This window comes from Procambarus clarkii, chromosome 9, assembly GCF_040958095.1.
Source record: "Procambarus clarkii isolate CNS0578487 chromosome 9, FALCON_Pclarkii_2.0, whole genome shotgun sequence".
Taxonomy (NCBI): Eukaryota; Metazoa; Arthropoda; class Malacostraca; order Decapoda; family Cambaridae; genus Procambarus; species Procambarus clarkii.
Window position 1 is genome coordinate 18485786 of NC_091158.1, and position 20638 is coordinate 18506423.

Consider the following 20638-nt stretch of genomic DNA (forward strand, 5'->3'; position numbering starts at 1 on the left):
GAAGTACCTTTCTGGTTCACTTAGAAGTAATGAATCCAGACTCATGAATAAGATGGCTCTTAAATGTTAATGATACTTGTCGGCTAAGTGGAAGAAATTGAAATTGAAATAAGTTTATTGAGGTAAAATACACACAAAGGGATGAGGTAACTCAAGCTATTATCACCCCGTTCAGTACATCGTGTTAATACATACATAGACACACATGACAAACAATAAACATATTACCGAACATTCTGAGAGAGAAACATATACATTCCTCCTTTACACGCTAAGTGGAAGGGGAGGGAATTATCATTTGAAAGTGCCAAGTCATTATGACTATATAGCACTTGGAAGGGGTCAGGATAATTATTTGGCATGGGACCGGGGGTTAAGGAATGGTGCCCAACCACTTGCACGTAGGCCTCTTAACTCTTCTTATTCAATATCAACTAATGTTAGCACAACAATAAATGACACTTACTTTTGTGAGGCCTAGCCATATGCACACATATTCCACGCAATTCTCCATGAACAGTGCAACAGGATCGCCATGTTTCACACCTTTCGCAGCAAAATAATTACCAACTTTGTTACTCAGTTCATCAACCTGAAAACAATTGGGTATAAATATAACCACTGCTTACTGAAGTGTTGATATTTCTAGATTATAAGATCATAAAATTAACAAAATGTTACTAATTTCGATCAGCATAACAAAGCTTAATCTGCGGTAGATGGACCAAGATAACCATCAAAATCATTATTGACTCTAAGCTGTGTAACTCTTTCTATATCTGTACAAGAAGAGATTTTTGGTAGATTCTACACACAATCTCATTTCAAGAACAAGACCACTAATTTTTTCTATATTTAGTTTCACCTGTTGAAAAGTCCACGTCTCATCTTCAAAATAAAATGCTACTTTGTTTCTATTTTTCCGCACAACCTCTTGGAAAATTTTTGGTACGCTAAGGTTATTCCTCTTGGCATGGTGAATCCTCTTCAATAATCTGAGGTAGCGGTACAAACCCCTGTGGAAAGAATATTAAGAGATTAGCTTCATATAGCTTCAAGAAAACTGACAATGGTAATAGGTATATGTAACATCCTGGATATGCACATTTTAAAACAAACATTAAAGCGATAGACAAAATAACAATCAGCAAGAGTCCTGATCCCCATCAAGTATACTGTATACTGTACAGTACTGTACTGTATACACATATAGAGTGTAAGGTATAATTTTCTCAAACTACTGTACTTACAAAACTTGGGCATAATATACAGTACTGTCATTTATGCGAGATTTATTTTTGCAAAATGATGAAGTACAGTACTGTATATACAAGTATTTCAGCCAAGTATGATCATGAAATGGTAATATAGTAAATTACAAAATCCAGTTATTTTCTGGTAAATGTTTTTCTTTTTAAACAAAACTGGTCAACTGAAATATAAAAATAAAATTAAAAATGTGAAACAATTAAAATGATAGCAGAATTAAATAAAAACAATGATTTCACACATCTTTTGTATAACACAGCCAACTAGATCAAAGTTAGAACATAACCTTAGCACCGATACATGAACATTAGAATACCTCTGCATCACTACATTAAAAATAAACTCAAGTACAGTACTCACAAGACTCCACCTACCTCATGTCTCTAGGCAATGTGCCAATACGGGTCATCTGTAACCGTAGAAACTGCAGACACGTCTCTCTCACCCCAGTGGGCGGAGAAACGCTTTTATTTTCCATACACTCTTCATTGAGCTGTTCATCGTGGATTATTGGATCACGCATTACCATTGTCAAACTTTAGTTAGTGCAATAGTTCTTATAAAACTTGCCTTGCTAGTACTTTACTGTAATTAATTGGGTGCATGATAAAAATTATTGGCTATGGGATAATGAATTAAATGCCGATTTTTTTTTGTTAAAGGTGTTGACAGAGCATCAAGAAAGACTGAATTGTTGTCAAGACATATTTTATAAAAAAAAAAAAAAAGTAAATATGTATACAGTACAGTGCATGCACACGCATGCTCATCCAGCACAACCGCTCGGGAGCCAGTCGGCCGAGCGGACAGCACGCTGGACTTGTGATCCTGTGGTCCTGGGTTCGATCCCAGGCGCCGGCGAGAAACAAAGGGCAGAGTTTCTTTCACCCTATGCCCCTGTTACCTAGCAGTAAAATAGGTACCTGGGTGTTAGTCAGCTGTCACGGGCTGCTTCCTGGGGTCGGAGGCCTGGTCGAGGACCGGGCCGCGGGGAGACAAAAAAAAAAAAAGCCCAGAAATCATCTCAAGATAACCTCAAGATAACCAGGATTTTATGTTAAGCTCGCCAACACTGACCTGTGAATAATTATGTTCATACCCTTATGCCCCTCTTTTCCTCTTTCAGGTCACAAAATGACCCAAAATGATTTTTTCATCGATATCACATCATTGTGATTTCTTTGTGATCTGATTGACTGCAATACAATGAAAAACTATCAAGAAACTTTTGGAAAATTAAATAAATTCACGAAAATTCGGCTTGTTAGGCAACTGGCTATTAGGTACATTATAGATAGATATACTGTATTAGATGGAGGTGTTCCAGAGTGCCTAATTATGGGTTATTCATGCCCGTGCCACCTCTTGGGTGGCTTAAATCTCTATCAGAATGAGATGCTGGTAGCAGTGGGGCAGCCTCTGACTCAGCGAGTGTATCCTGATTAAGATGTACGTACCATCCAGGCTGGGCCTACACATGTGTACACAAGCAACACCTCAAACCTTATCCAATCACTCTTCCCCGCCAGGGTTTAAGTAGAGTTCAAATGCACTACTGTATTATCCCCAAATGTTTTTTTTTTTTTTTGTATTACTAGGTCAATGACAGCGCAAAATATAGCAACACAGATGGCTTTTGAAAGATTGGAGACTTAGGGTTTCACAGAAAACCCAGGATGGTCTTCCATTTTGCAAGACTACTGTAGAATGCAATAGATTGATTGATGAAGATAAAGCCACGCAAAAGGTGGCATGGGCATGAATAGCCCGTAAGTGGTGGCCCTTTGGAGCCATTACCAGTATCAATAGATGATACTGGAGATCTGTGGAGGTGCGACTGCACCCTGCGTGACAGGAGATGTCTCCCGTAATGTGTCCAGAATGCAATCCATGAATGAATGAATAAATATGAGGGAAAGTGAGTGTGGTTGGGGCGTGCGAGTGTGCGTGCGTGAGTGCCTGCGTAGCATTCAATCCTTGGATTAGCGATCATACTTGAAACTCGAGCATTTCATGGAGCTGGAGCAAAGGAGGTACTTTATACCTAGTAATGCCAGAAAATTAAACCATGATTGTAGCGATATGAAATGGAGAAAGAATAAACTTTTCTTAACCATTCGAGTGCAGTTTGCGTCAAATGGTGATACGATTTCCATAAACAAACTGCCTAATTTAAAGAAATTCTTATGTTATTTGTAACATTTCTTAAGTATTTATAATACCAGAATGTGTGTGCGTGTGCGTAAATGAATAGTCACGTCTGTGGTAGAAGATAAAAAAAAAACAGTTCGTCAATGTTTAATTTGTATGATTGTATCAAGTGAGCAGAAGTGACGCAGTAAGTTTGAGGAAAACATCTCCCAATTAAAGACTTCAGAAATAACTATTACAAATGTTCAAGAAATCCCTAAATATTTCACTTAAGATGAAATATCATCAGGAAACAATCAATTATACCAAGATTGTTTAGTGTGGGTAGCGAATGTAAGCGATTGTAACCTTTCCACAACCGTCCACTGGATGGGTGGGTGCATAATAATTTTGAAGTTAAATATAACACAGAAGTAACTAATATGTAACCAAAATTAAAAACTTACTAAAATGTAAATAGTTTCATTCCACGCCCTATTGATTGAGATAAAGATGGTTCGGGTTCATCACAGATACCTTTCTGCCCCTCACTCCCCAAGGTTGGGTATGGCGGCCATACTAAATTAAACCAAGAGCAGTAGTGCTCTTGCTAACAACACTATTAATAGTGCCATTACACTAATTATAATATTAGAGTACACGTCCTTCGTACTATTTAAAGTTCTAATGACCTTCAGGGGGGACAGGAAGCCGGCAGCTTGTCAATGGTGCCCCATTATTGATGACTATTTCCGGCTGAATTGCGACACTTATCGCTTCGGAGGATAACTGTTGCCCTGTATGCGAGTTACATTTGATCTTTTAAAAAAGTGGTTTGGATTAATGAGCATTTGTCCTTGAATTAGATGAGGTGGGGGGGGGGGGGGGGGGAAGACCCCACCAGTGGTAATTCAGCCGGTTCGTACTTGTTCGCCCGAACAAGTCCCCAAAAAATTCTTCGTTTGCCAAACTGGTTCCGAATTCTTTTAGTCCACGCACGATTTCTCTCCATAATTTACATTTATTTTTATAAGATATATGCACTACCAATTGTCGCATGCTGATACACGCACAATGAGCCTGCTTCCCTGTAGGTAACAGTCATGAGTGCGCGCTTAATAGACACAATCGTGGTTGGTTGGTTGGTTGGTTGTCGGTGTTTCTAGTGCCATCTTCATCAGTTGGGTCACGTAGAAGTAATGTTACTAAATTACAACACGCTAATCATTTTTTTTATCGTGAGTAGATAGTTAAATTATATATATTTTTAACCGACGCGCAACACTGATGATGAACAGCCTTCCTATTTTTTTTAATGTAATTTCATATTTTTGAAATGTTTCGTTTTTACCTTTAACTGGAAATAAATTTGCTAAACGGTAAATAATTTCATTCCACGTCCTATTGATTACGATCATATACGCACAAGTAAGTTGCGAATGATATATATTTAAAGTAGACCAAGACAAATCCGATTCCAATCATTTATACATCTTGTTTAATAACAGGAAGAGATGCGGGATGGGGGGGGGGGGAGAGTCGGAGTTTTCAGGGGAAAGCGCCAAGCCATTACGACTATATAGCACTGGGAAGGAGTCAGGATAAGGATTTGGGATGGAACGTGGGGGGGGGGGAGGAATGGTGCCCCCCAACCACTTGGACAGTCGGGGATTGAACGCCGACCTGCATGAAGCGAGACCGTCGCTCTACCGTCCAGCCCAAGTGGTTGGGTGGGGGGGGAGGGGAGGTTGGTTATGTATCTTGTGGTTACTTTCGATCCCCGGTGGAGGCGGAAACATATGGGCAGTTTCTTTCACCTCTGATGCTCCTGTTCACCTAGCAGTAAATGGGTAGCGAGTTAGACAGCTGCTACGGGCTGCTTCTTGGGGGATGTGTGTAAATAGAAGGAGGCCTGATCGAGGACCGGGCCGCGGGGACGCTAAGCCCCGAAATCATCTCAGGATACCTTGCATTGATTTCGGGGATCAACGTCCCCGCGGCCCGGTCTCTGACCAGGCCTTTTTCAAGAATTTAAAGATTTATTTGATTATTTCTAATTAGGGACCGTTGGCTTTATTTCACTGTAGCCTGCTAGAAAAAAAATACTAGAGGCAAGTTAATAGGCGAGATGTGTGTCAAGTGTACTTAACTGCAAGACCCGTAAGCTAAATAAAATATATATATAGGTGGCATACAATTTAGTGCCTTTTTTTTTACAGATTCGATGAATACGTTAAAAACCCAAGGTATTAGTTATAACGTATATTGACGTTTCTATACATCAGCCTCAATAGGTTAGGCGGGTTCGTAAGTTTTCAAAACAGTTTAATTTTTGTTTACAGTATTGGTAAATGTAGAGAACGGGGTGTGATGAGGGAGGGTACAAGTGCAGCGTCATGGGAGTGGGTGGCAAGCCACGCCACTGGGCTCGATTAATGGCCGGGATTGGCTCTGCTTTGATGGTACGGCGGAAATACCCTTACCCTATCTCGCTAGCCACTTGAATTGTACTTTAGTGAGGCGCTTGGGCACCATATGGTATCAAGATACAGTATTCCCATCCTCTTCCGGACTATATGATCTAAGTTCTGACATCTATGTAGAAAAGAAGCGCGAGCGTAAACGGCAAAACGCCATCTTCCATAGTCACTGGTCAGTCAGGGTAAGCAGCAGCCGGGTATGGCCAGCATATGAATAGATGACCGCACAGATAGCCTTCACCATGGTTAGGTGACCTCCATAAAGGTTTATTGTCCCCAGATAATTACTACCCGTAGTCCATGTGTGGTGTGCGTCTGTCTACTAGCCAACTACTAGTATTGCATTAAAACGTCTAAAAATAAATAAAAATAAACGCGAATTTACGCTAACAAAGAATGAATCTCATACTTAGCAGCTTCATGAGAACACACACACACACACACACACACACACACACACATATAATAAAACAATAAACCTACTTTTACAACTGGCGATGATGAATGACCTGACACTATTCACCTAGTTGTGCTTACGGGGGTTGAGCTCCGCTCTTTCGGCCCGTCTCTTAACTGTCAATCAACTGTTACTACTATTCCCCCCCCCCCCCACACACACACCCAGGAAGCAGCCCATGACAACTGACTGACTAACTCCCAGGTACCTATTTACTGCTAGGTAACAGGGGGCATCAGGGTGAAAGAAACTCTGCCCATCGTTTATCGCCGGCGCCGGGAATCGAACCCGGGCCACAGGATCACGTGTCCAGCGTGCTATCCACACAGCCGTTGCTGTGGTGGTCGCCGGTGGTCAGGCAACAGCGCCCCACACCCCCAAGGTCACAGCTCTTACCCCTACACGTACCTACCCATACCCTTATCTTGGGCTTGCGGTCACTGCGTGAGGTCAGGTCAGGTCAGGTTAGTGAGTCCGTCTCCCAAATTCCTCAAAATAAACTAAAGCACACATCTTTGCAACAATTCGATAATTTTATCAGATTTTCGTTGGCGGCTTCAGCCTTTTTTTAAAAGATAGCTCGTGTTCCATCATGCTAAATAGTTTGTCTTTGTCCACCCTGTCAATTACCCATAGTGGTCATCATGTCTTCCTTTACCATTCTGTCTTCCAGAGACGTGAGGTTTACCTCCCGTAGCCTTTCCTCGTAGCTCATGCCTCTCAGTTCTGGGACTAGTCTGGTGGTATACCTCAGAATCTTCTCTAACACTCTTATGTTTAACTAGTCCGTACCTAGTTAAACAATTACCTAGGCTGGAGCTGCATACTGTACGTATGCGTGCGTGTATTTATTATTTGTCTGATGGATCCAGCTATTAGTGCTTGGACCCGGCCTTTCTAACCAATCTATTTTCCCTCTATTATATCTACTACATACATATTTCTCTCTAACACGCACACATTCTTAGGAAGCAGTGAATGAATATGTTATGTAGGAACTGATCTTAATCCTTGACATTGGAGCTTCATTAGAAAAAAATTAGTTTAATAAATGCTTATTTTAAGGGGAGTACTATTATAAGTGTAAAATGTATTAAAATGTGTTAACAAGACTGAAAATAGGGTTTTAATAATGTCTGCCTAAGATAGAACACGTAACAATAATTTCAAATCGGGAAAGTTTTGATTCATAAAAGAACTAGGCTAGCTGATAAGTGGAAGAGGTTAGCACATAAACATGACAGAAGCACATTCACTGGAAAGTTTGAGGCATCATCTGGAGGTGAATAGTTATATTCCGACAATTACAGGAGCTAATTGGTATTCTCAACATCCAAATATACGCATGTCAATGTTTGAACAATGTTTCTTCTCCGTGAAATTCTAAAAGGAATAGGCAACAATTAAATGCAAACAAAGAAAGCACCGAGCTCTTTAGCAACAGGAAATCTCTCCAATAAGCAGTATCCACATTCGACTCTACACATTGTAAACAAGATTATTTCAGTCTTGAACTAAAGACTATGGTACATGTTTAAGTTCAGGAGCCGCTCCTCACGCAGGCGTTTCTACCATTTTCAATCAACAAGTCATTTAGGCATATCATTAGATACCAACACAGCACGAGCACACACAGTCCCTCCAGCACGGATATCACACCAGGACTAAACCTGAGGATCCTACTGACATACTCTCGCTCATCGCCTGGCATCCGCAAAGGTACTGATTGCTCCCGTAAGGGAGAAATCTGCTGAAGGTGCATTCCCATTCTCAATAAAACCTTTATTACACACAAATATAACTTTTAAACTGATCATATACTTATATAAATACGTGTACTATCACTTGTAGGACAAAGTGTGGCAGTAAGAGCGATTATTATATGGTGACCAAGAGGGTCTGGCAGTGCTGTAGCGCCACTGGAAGGAGGATTGTACAGTGCAGGTAGCCAACTCTGGTAAGAAGTTGACCTCGGGCTACATTTTTCTTAGGCCTGTTTTTCTTATTTTTTTTCTGACAAGGAACTTTGTGCGTGTTTGGCTCCTTCTCAATTTTTTTTTGTGCAGGTAAAAAGGATTAGCTCATGTAATGAGACACCTTCCCATTTGCCTGACGTCGGTACTGGGAATAATTCTATTCCTATATACTTACCTAAGCAAAAATAACGGGTGGTCAACGAAGTGGCAACTGGAGATTAACGTGCAAAGTAACGAAACTGGGTGCTGGAAACAGGAGACCTGACACAAGATACCACAATGGTAGAGGAAAACCTCCTGGAATATAACAAACTTGATAATTACACCGAACTTGACACGTAACCAACATCAAACGAGTTTCATCAGTTGCATACGTAAGGTTCGTTTTTAGGAATCTAAAGTTGTCGTTCAGGACGTTTTATGCAAAACATGTCCGACCAATTCTGAAATATGACGGCCACCAGACGTGCCTGGTGGCCTCAGGTCAGGTTCGGGGAGTAGAAAACTCCCAGAACCCTCTCCTGGTATACCAGTGTGGCGGTGGTGGTTATAGATTTAGCTACTCAGAGCGAAATGTCCATGTAGTACGGGCTATAGTGAGCCCGTAAGCCACCAGTGTGGTGTTTATACATCATTAAATAGAAAACGCAACTAGAGAAAGTTCAGAGATATGCTACCAGATTAGTCTGAGCCATCGCGAGGATTGAGTTAAAGCTTCCAACTGAATATATTGTATCTGGAGCCTCTTGGTGATGAGAGCACACGAGTAGTAGCTCATCCCCCCCACAGTTGTACCCACAGGTACAACTTGGTATGTACTCTGCCTGTTCCCTCGGTGTGGAGGATCGTGTGATCCTATACATTACAGCACAAAAACATTATCTAGCAGCATGACCACGTTTATTTGCTCGGCTGAAATCTTGTAGAGTCATTACTTGAATGCTGGAGACCCTGATGTACTGAAAGGTAAGCTTGGCGAGGCATGAGTCGGCGTTTCTGGTACCTGGGAAGATATAATACCATCCTCAAGGATACATACGTCAGCCTACTTCAAACGTGTTTCCATTAGAAGAACGTATGTACACACACACACCAATCCGCTCTCTCTATTTCCCCCCTCCGTAAAAAATGGAGTGGATAAGCCTAACTAAAAGGCGTCAAAACCTAGGCTACCCTCCTAACCTTTTCGAAGCCCATACTCTTTAGTCCCTAAAACCGTCACTACTAATTAGTTTTCAAGTTTCCCTAAATCACCGCAATTTTTAAGCCGGGGTCGATTGCGTAAACAATATATCGCGTTTAATAAGAGGACGGGTTGGAAATGGTCTTAGATATAACCTACACACCTAAACCGACGCATAAATACGATTTTCCGTAAATTAAATCTATATTTATCCGCTGGTAGCAATAATCCGTCTAACCAGAACAGGATGCCTGCTGGGCTTATCAAGGTCCTCCCCTAAGGCCTAAGCCTTAAGGGGGGACCTTGGACTGACCTTCCCCAAGGTGTAACCCACAACAGTTGCCCAACTCCTAGCTAACTATTTACTGCTAGGTGAAAAAGCATTCGGCAGGAATCGAACCCCTGGACCCTTCGGGTATGAGCCATGACTGCGCTACTGGACACACTGCCCTTTATGTCACCGTCTAAGAAAACACTCGCACCTTCGGCCATTGAAAACGAGAACTTTTAAGTCTTAATTTTACATTACAAACCACAAGATTCCATGTTATATCATAAATGCTTTTGACATCAATACGAGAAAAATCAAGTAGGTTATTCACAGGATTACCAATTAAACAGTTCAACATTACACATCTTACTGTACCCCTTCCCCCCCTTGCCTCCCTCCCCCACACACAAAGTTTCTTGGACTATGCCTCCGGCAAGGGCAATGTTGTCCACTCAGACCACAGGAACCGGAACTATTGTCACTAAGGTGACATTGCGTGAAACCCCGATTGAGCTTCAGGGTTCGGGATCCTGGTGAGGGCACTCCAGGTTGCAATTCTTTTAACCATGTCATGGTACAATTAACTAAGGCGATTCTAGGAACATCCCGTGCGTAGGTTCGAACCTTCATCACGGCCCATGTGGATTTGTTCATTTGTTATACAGTATCACATTATTGTGATTTCTGTGTATACTCGCCTACCTGAGGGTTGAGCTTTGGTTCTTTGATCCCACCTCAACTGTCAATCAACTGGTGTACAGATTCTTGAGCCTACTGGGCAAATCTACATTTGAAATTGTGCATGGAGACTGTCTCCACCACATCACTACTTCATTCCATCTTAACCACTCTTGACACTGAAAAAATCTTTCTAATGTGTCTGCCTCATTTGGGTACTACGTTTCCACCTGTTTCCAACTTGTTTGTGTTCCACCCATGCTAAAGAGTGTCTTTGTCCACCCTGTCAATTCCCCTGATAATTTTGTAGGTGGTTATGTCTCCCCTTACTGTTCTGTTTTCCAGGGATGCAAGGTGCAGCTCAGTTAGCCTTTCCTCGTAGCTCATACCTCTCTGTTCCGGGCCTAGTCTTGTGGCATACCTCCAAATCTTCTATCTTTGTCTTGTGTTTAACCAAGTATGGACCTAGTGTGTGTAAAACAAAGCATGTTTCATTTCAAGTGATCTATATACCTGTACCAACATGAAAATTAAAAAAATTAAAAACATCAACTGGCAGAAGGGAGATTCAGATTAAACAACCACAAACTATGTAGTCCAACCACATTTGTACTCCAACTGTTTGATCTCGCAGCTCTTTATACAGAATGGATGAGAAAAGCCTTGTGCTCTGGTATGAACAAAATTACAAAAGCTTAGATGGGATCTTTCATTGCAGTTATAGTTGATAAATTATTACATGGGAAATCAATTTATGACTAATCAAACAAATTAAAGACAATTCATTCTTTCATGGTGCAGCCCATCTCCTCGAGTTGCTACAATGGACAGAAGATAGTGTACTTACAAAGAGAGCTAACCCTCACTGGCCCATTCAAGGTCATTGTCCGAACTTTCTCATACACATCTCGCCTGACAAGATAAAAGCAACATCACCTGATGTACAAAAAAATAGTACGGTACTGTAAACTTGATAAGGATTCATGGTGGATTGAAATCTTGTCACTTTCATATGCATGGGTTGGATTGTTTGTTTCAGCCAAGTTATTCTGACCATCTCTGCTTAGTACTGCAACAACTATGTAATATTTTTTACAATGCATTACATAAACAACCTGGACAGTATCCGAAGACCTATGGCTAAATGGTCACCAAACGGTGTTCTCCTGTTTGTGAGAATGCACAGAATATGTATTTTTGTTTCATTTTATGAAGTTTAATTACAAATAAAAATACCGGAATTCATAAAATTACAAAAACCAACATATTTGAAAAACAACCCAAGTTTGTCTTCTGCAAGCAGTATGTACTGTATTGGTATATGAAATTAGTCAAAACATTGTAACCTGCTTAGTTAAAATATCATTGAGGTACAGTTCCTGAACCACATACATATAACTCGACTCTTTCACAACACCTATACTGGGGATGAAACTGTCGTCCATTATAAACAGTTTAAATAAAATTTAAACCCATTACCAATCTTATTTTTTGGAATTGTGTACCTTGCCTATATATTTTAAGAAATAGTTTTCAATGCAGTGATAATTAATGTTAATGAACCGTTATATTAATTATTATTACCATTACCAGTGAGTGTACATGTAATTGTTGGAGTATGCCCAACTTGTAAAGAAATTGATGAAACTTCCACATCACCCATCTATTTAATACATAATAATTCTAGAAGTTGTCTACCTTCAGCTCCTGCCTCATGCTCCCGGGATGCCCAGCACAAAGCTGGACATCCCACGTCTCAAGATCATGCACTATTATAGGCTGCACAGTTACAAATACCAATGCTGCTATTTGATCAGCATTATTGGCTACATTTTTCTTATGCCATTTGGCTTTGTTACTTTAGCACATTACAGCTTAGCATATTGAAATATTTAATTTTGATGAGTTAATATACGGTAATACAATCGAGGTATTTAACCATATTAATTAATTGCAGCATGTACTGAACTGCGTAAGTATTTACGATAAGATACTGCAACTATGAGTGAAGTGCCTCCACAAAAGTGAGGAATCTGATAAAGCTGGTAATTTGGCAGTGTAGCCTAGTGGAAATTAAAAATCAGTGAAAATATGGTATATACTATATATAGCATTAAGCTTAATGTCAAGCTTAATAGCTTGACATTAAGCTTAATAGCAGTCAAGCTTAAGCTTGAAAACAAGCTACTGTACCATGATTCTAAGATTTCCAAAGTATGAGAGCTTAATTTGGTAGTGTGATTTAAACAAAAATATTACTATACACTAAAATTTTACCAAAGGCGAGATCTCTCATCATAAACAGTTAAATTTTAGTTTTTCAAATTATAGGAGAACAATAGCTAAATAAAAGGTAAAGTAACATTATAACATTGATATGGCATTCTATTATATGGAAAAAAGTCTTAATCAGTAAGACTGATAACACCCTCTTGAAATATAATGTGATAAGTTCATAAAACGTCAATTATATAAACCTGAAAAAATGGATTTACCTGTATCAACTTAAGACACTGAGCCACGGGCTAGAGTCATTACGCAGGTATGCAGGAATTTATGAATTTTTCTCAATGCTTCGGAGATTACGTCGCAATTCAGTAAAAAGCATCCTCCATAGCACTCATAGCTTTTCGTAATCCATACACAAGTCAAGCATTCTCGACAACACAGCCAGGAACTCAAAATACTGTACCTTTGTTGGCAGATCCCGCCATGCTAGCAATATATATACTGTATGCGTCTAACTTGCATTAAATTTGTATTTTATGAAGTCAAAATAAAAAAAGAACATATCAAGTTATTACATAAATATTTATTAATATTAATCGCTTCATACAGGTCGGCGTTCAATCCCCCAACAGTGCAAGTTGTTGAGCACTATTCCCGAACCAGGAATTCACAATTCTCGAGATTGTGAAAGAGGCAAGAAGGAGAGATGAAAGGAGATGGAGGGAGGGAGAGGAAAGAGAAAGGACCGCGAGAGGAAGATGAATAAGAGACAGGTGAATGATACAGAATGGAGAGGTGAAAAAAAAAAGATCATGAAGTGCAGGCAATGAGGTGGATTACATCTAGGGATCACCTGAATGGGTCAAATGGCAGTGTTCATATAATGTTTACAGTATGACATGTAAATAATGACTGTCTTGGGCTCTACCAAGAGAAAGACGGTTATACCACATAACGATCAAACTCTGTACAGCATCTCGAACATTCCCAAGGCTAGAACCAGTGATAAAGTTCATTCACATTTGATGATGAAGGCATAATTTGGACATAATGTTCGACTCCTAGGAATTTAGGCAATATATGTGATGTACTCTTTCTCCACAGCATAGCTACTGGATACATTAGTCCTTCTCCCACCCATTTACACAGTAACAATATGTGAACATCATACTCTTACTATCCTCCTATAGAGTTGCGTAAAATGTGAGAGCTCAAGGCATAGTGATAACCAGAAGTCAGGTAAGATAAGATTTATCTTAATTTTGATGCTCAGATGGACCACACAGATAGAGGACCCTGATAACAGTGGAACAACAGGCTATGAAATTGAAGTATGCCTTAATACCTATCTTTATTGTACATATGTACCAATATGAGACGAATCCACATTTGGATCAAATGTGTGAGGCTGGGAAGGTATAGACATATTTATGGGGAAGGGCAGATCACCAGGACATTAAGTAGGGGTAATGAACAGTACTTGGTACTGGGGGGGGGGGGGGAAGAGTGTGCTATGAGACATGATATATTAAATATTTGTGCCAATTGAAGTATTATTCTGTGCAGTTAACTATATTTCTGTAAACTGGAAGCCAGGACTGTTTAATTTGTTAGGCAAGTGACAACAGCCTTTGAGATTTTCAAGACCCTACAAAAATATGAAATGATTAAATATATTATTTACTCAAAAAACACCACGAGAAAATGGCAAAAAACTATATAAATAAATGCTTAATTTAAATGTCTCCACAGCATAACATTATGTTAACTGCAAATTGACTCTGCCCTTGATCAGGGATCACATTTTAACACAGTATTAGCAAGAAAATATAAATCCAGAATATTTTTTTTTCTTGTGCACCACAGATTTGTCATAACACAGAAGCACAATGCAGGGGTTAAAAACCTCTATCACTGGGGATAAATCTATTAAGAAAATTAGCCCTTTAATACACATGCTGCTTGCCATTTACCCATCCTTATTATAACTGTCTATTATAGGAGAGAATACAGAATTGGATGCTGCCACTTAAATTGGCATCAGTATTTTCCATAACATCATCAGTGCTGTATAAACAATCAAGTTATTTAATAAACAATTTTCCATTGCAATCAGCTAGTTGTGATTATAATTCACTCTCGGAAACAGTTGCTTGCCAAATTTCAATATACAGTACTGCACTGTACAATGCTTGCCAAATTTCTAAGTACTGTAGTTAATGTAGCTTTGGTAGCATTGCTTCATGCAGCCCGAGTTGTTTCTGATAAACACTTTACAACATATAAAATATAAAAATATTTTTATTGATATTTTCTATCAATTTAGACCATCTATGCAGTGAAGCCGAGAAGAATGTATTCGCAGATTTTATAATTTAAAGAAGTTCACTGCTGCTAAACAACACTCCACAACAGCTAATTAAATCAAATTAAGAATGTCAGTAACACATGGAACTCATTCAGTTTAATTTCAGCAAAAACAACAATGAATCCAGTTTATTTCCTCCATTGTTAGTTACATAATCTCCCAACGGAAAGCTAATCCTCGATCAGCAAGACATTTTTTATATAAGTAACAGTTCTTACATTCTTTTACAGCCACTAGCACGTATAGCGTTTCTGGCAAGTTCTTAATCCTAATATTCCCCAGAATACGACCTGCCAAATCATTTAACAACCAGGTACCCATTGTACTGTTGGGTAGACAGAGGCTACAGTTAAGGATTGGCACCCAGTAATTTCACCTAATACAGTACTGAAGTACTGTATTAGGTGAAATGAAATGTGACCAACCTTTTCTGTCCCACCCGGGATTCGAATCCGGAATTCTCGATTGTGCGTCGAGAACGAACCCGACTGTACCGGGACCAAATTGTGATATGATCCAAATTGTCTGGTCTTCCTAATACCCTAGCTATTGGAGTCAACTCTCCAGCCAAGCGAGCAGTTCTTGGGCCAAGCGATTTATATTTCACTGAATGATAATTATTATTGCTGATAAGGGACTGTGGATCAACAATACAATTTTGCACAATACATACAATATAGCAAAATTATTTCCCCATTCAAGTTATTAGTCGCTATGATAGCACTGGTGAATTTATTCACTGGTCATTTACTGGTGAAATAATGATAATATATGAAGAATACGAAAGTTTAAATAGGGAAATGAAAAGGGGCCTATTTATGTCTTATGTTGTCTAAATCACACCTCAGAAAATTAAGACATGACAACATTTTGGCCTGTCCTGGACCATTATCAAGTCTACTTGGTAACGAGTTCAGGACAAAAAATGTCATTTCCTAATTTTCTGATGTGTGATGTTTGGACATCATATCTTCAGTCACGTTAGTGTAAATCATCGTCTGCTTGTGGCTGCTATGGTTGGTTAATGTAGAGAGTTTTAAATGCTCAGCTTCAAATACAAGAGTCTTCACTACATGCCGTCACGTTATACTGTACTGCTTTGTGTATACAGTACGATAGAGTTAATCAATTAGGGACTTAACATTCCTTGTTAATTAAAAGAAAACATGGCCAGTGATGGGGGTTCCTATGGGGGAAAAAAGAAAATGGCACTATTTTCTTACGATTAAATTAAATTTTAAGGCGTTTTGTTGATGACAGTATACAACATTCAAAAACACTTCCATTGTACAGTACAATAAGAACTCTTCAAATGCAGTAAAATATTGTACAATTTTATATTTTGTAAACAATAGTACAATATTCTGTTAAATACCCTAAAAAACAAAAGAATTTATGTGCCGCAATACTTAGCTGGTGTGTATTAACATCAATGTATAAATATTTTTCAGTTAATACCATATAGCACTTACCTTGTTACATGACATCATATGCAAACTTTTAAACCTTAACACAAAGATAAATTTTTGACTATTAAACATCTCTCACATGCAGGAGGAAACAAGAACAAGATTCGAACCAGAAAACAATACTGTACAGTACTCACTTTACATCGCGAGGTAATGTTCTGTAAATAAGCCATAGTGTCTGGGAGCCCCCAAGACTTAAATAAAGAGCCAGTGCACAGATGGTTATCATGGAGGCACCAAGGTTGGTGGCGTAACAAAGGACACCGGCCACACCCATGGCCACTGCTGATGGAAACATGATTCCCACCCTTTGAACCAACTTTGATGCTGCCAGAAAACTACAGCAACACTGGGACTTCAGTCTGCAAATAAGAAAGTTTATCTTAAAATTATTTATATATATTGTACTGTATTCAGTTACAAGTAAATTATTTTCTACAGTATGTTTAATAGCCAAATACAACCTGGTGGATGGAAGCATGCACATTTCTTAATTTCGCTCAATAAAGGAAAACCCTTTTGAGATAATGGAATGAAAACTATTTGTGCTACATCAAAGCCTTTTTGTGTAGTTTTGTTTGGAATTGTAATGATGTGTTATCCTGCATCCAAATACAGAGGAGCAATTTCCTATGAACATAAACTAATAATATACAGTACTTCCTCAACAATATTGCTCTCCACATAATGGATCTAAATAACAGACCAAATACTGTACACACGCAAGATCTTCCCTTCAAGTTTCGAATGCTATCAAGCTTCTTTTTGTCAGAGGGGGACCAAAGTGAAATACAGATCATAAGGTAAAAAAAAATTTTGCACAGAGAATCTGGTTTATAAACCCTTATCTAACCCAAGGATTTGGATATGTTAAACACAGGCATATAAAGCAGTGCACAATTTGAATATAAATACATAGAGCACTGAAAAAAATAAAGAAATAAACAGATCATTGCCCTGATCAAATAATATTTATTTATATACAAGAAGGTACATTATGTTTGTGAGAATACATAGCATAGTATTCACAATTTTGTGAAGCCACTAGTACGTGCCGGTCGGCCGAGCGGACAGCACACTGGACTTTATTCTGTGGTCCCGGGTTTGATCCCGGGCGCCGGCGAGAAACAATGGGCAGAGTTTTTCACCCTATGCCCCTGTTACCTAGCAGTAAAATGGGTATCTGGGTGTTAGTCAGCTGTCACGGGCTGCTTCCTGGGGGTGGAGGCCTGGTCGAGGACCGGGCCGCGGGGACACTAAAAAGCCCCGAAATCATCTCAAGATGACCTCAAGATAACGTGCAGCATTTCGAGCAGGTCCTTAATCTAACAGGTTACAATACAGATTACAATATTGGTTACATTATACAGTATTAATAATGCTGCCAGAAACTGTGTGTGTTAATAGCTTTGCTAGAATGTAAGAACACCGATAGTATTATGTACAGTATTCTCGCCACCCAATGTACCTTCTTGTATATAAATCAAATAAATAAATCTTTATCCAAATAAGCAGCACGTCTATATGCCCAATATCTAAAATCATCAGGCTAGGGATGGCTTAATTATGCAAATGATTCTCAAGTTACTTCTCAAAAATCACTTTCAAATACAGGTATACGTTTTCAAAGGTTCAGACTGATTAGGTTGATTACATGTCTAGCTAGGCAGTAAAATGCTTCATGCACATTATACATATAGGAAGTATGCCACATCTCATGTTAGCACCACACTCACACCTCTCACACACACAGGCAACACACTCACACCTCTCACACACACAGGCAACACACACACAGGCAACACACTCATACAGACAGGCAACACACTCATACACAGGCACCAGCCTCACACACACATAGGCACCACACACACACAGGCAACACCTCACACCTCTCACACACACACACACACACAGGCAACACACTCACACCTCTCACACACAGGCACCACACACACAGGCAACACACTCACACCTCTCACACACAGGCAACACACTCACACACACACAGGCACCACACTCTCACAGGCACCACACTCACAGGCAACACACTTACAGGCACCACACACAGGCACTACACTCACACACACAGGCACCACACTCTCACAGGCAACACCCACACAAGTACCACCCTCACACCCCACACAGGCCACAACAGCAACACCGGGGTGTTGAGTGAGGAGCAGGTGGTGCAGCAGCTCACCTTGCCGGGGCTCCAGTGGTACACTGTCTGCCTCTCACACACACTGATCAACACAAACACCACAACCTCGCCACCAGCGCCCTCTGCCCCTTCTCATATCACCGCTGCGCGATCCATATACTCAATTTGCCTTGCTTTACAATCAATAAGAGTCTACTTTCTTAGTCTATATTATTGAAGTGTTGTGGGATTAGCTAAATTGTGGCGTTATAGTTCCTCTATATGAAAAATCGTGCGGCTGGCAGCTTTGTCACGGTGACAACGGTGGATTCAGGTCAAGTTAATTTTTTTTATTTTCTGGCTGTTTTAGTGGCCTGTATCTATGTTAACTCGTATGTTTGACTACGGCCATTGCTTTTATCGTTACCTTGGTTGAAACACCAGGAAACGATATATTTGTGAAAGATCTCATTATAATATTTTATTTATATGAAAGCACTGAAGTGGTACGATTAATTATATGTTTTACACAGTGGGCAATTATATTGCTTATAACAGCAACTAATATTGCACAACATTTCAAGCAAACCTTAAGATTAATGTGTCTTTACTTTTACGATTAATTTAGACCATAAATGTTTATCGTCTAGCTATATTTAGAAGTTATTAATCAAGACCACTTCTCTAAAAGGTCAAATGTAACCCTTAGTAAGTGCAACAGCTTAATTGAAGCTCAGAGATTCTTTCTATAGGCCATGGATGTCAGGTCTCAGACCCTATAGATCAAGGGCTGGCTAGGATATACACTATATATATGGCTATATACACACTGGCTGGCTATATGATATACACTCTAATCCATACAGAACAGTGTAGTAGTAGTAGTATGCTGCTGTGTACCTAAGTATTTTATAAATGAGAAAAATCTTCGTCACCATTACATATTTAGTGGGCTACATTCTCGACTTACACTCGAGGGACCCCGGGCGGCACATCAGTAACGGTTGGGCACGTTTCCATGTTCGCATGACTTTAGTGTTGGAATTATGGCTATTCCTTTTCTCATTGTTTCTTGTACTGTAGTTGCCTTCCCTTCACGGTGTAATTAAATACATGTCTCCTATCTCCCTTACCCATTTTACATTACACTTATTTGGAATCAATTTCAGCAGCCGCCTGCGCACTCCTGAAGCTAAGGTAATTATCAGGAGAAAATGATAAGCCATAACGACTATGTAGTACTTAGAGCGGATATGAGGATAAGCAGCTGGGACAGGAGGGAGGATAGTAATGGTGTCCAACAACTTGGACGGTCGGTCCACTCCTGAAGTTTGACAAGGTCTTCCTGCAGCACTTTACTGTCCTCTCCAGTTCTTTCCCTCATTGACTTCGACATGTACAAGCTCACTGCCTCTGCAGTCATATATATATAATAAAAAAAACAATGGTTCTAGGACAGAGCCCTGTGGAACACCACTTTCCACTCCTCTCCAGCCTGATATAACTATGATCCTTTGTTTCCTGTATGTTAATTTAAGTATCCCCCTTACCTTGCCTTTTCTGTTATCGACACTTGTCTTGTGTGTTGGCCTTTTGTGAGGAACTATCTTAAAACTTTCTGGCAGTATACCAATCCTTCTTTCTCTTGTGACCTTGTAAAAATTAAGTTTGTTAGGAATGATTTTTCCTCACCGAAGCATTGTGCGCGCTTTCAAATTTACTCTCTAAATTTTATAGAATCCTGCATGGAATGCATGTTAATGATACTAGTCTATAGTTTAGTGATTCATGTCAGTCTACTTTCTTGAATATTAGAAATTTATGTGCCTTTTTCACATTTCCGGTAGCTCTTCCTTCTCAATTGTAATAATAAACAATATAGGTACTGTAACGAGTAACATAAGATCCTTACAGCTTCCTTCAGTAACCATGGTGATATCTAGTACTACTGCTTTTGTTACATCAAATTCCTCAAGGTATCTTTT

The 20638-nt window shown here is 39.5% G+C and overlaps 1 protein-coding gene across 4 annotated transcripts in view; it reads right to left on the reverse strand.

The window, feature by feature from the left end:
- Window positions 1-18859, reverse strand: part of LOC123766125 (long-chain fatty acid transport protein 4) — a 51938-nt gene extending 33079 nt beyond the window's left edge. For 2 of the 4 annotated variants that reach the window (XM_045754999.2, XM_045755000.2), the window contains exons 1-4: window positions 18714-18859; window positions 16648-16872; window positions 866-1016; window positions 467-592 (exon numbers count right to left, since the gene is read on the reverse strand). In XM_045754999.2, coding sequence (XP_045610955.1) covers window positions 467-592; window positions 866-1016; window positions 16648-16808 — 438 coding nt within the window. In that variant the 5' untranslated portion in view covers window positions 16809-16872; window positions 18714-18859. Of the gene's footprint in view, window positions 1-466; window positions 593-865; window positions 1017-1643; window positions 1844-16647; window positions 16873-18713 lie in introns of those variants that run through there. The other 2 variants (XM_045754998.2, XM_069321213.1) reach the window with 2 other exon arrangements.
- Between the last annotated feature and the right edge of the window lie 1779 nt (window positions 18860-20638).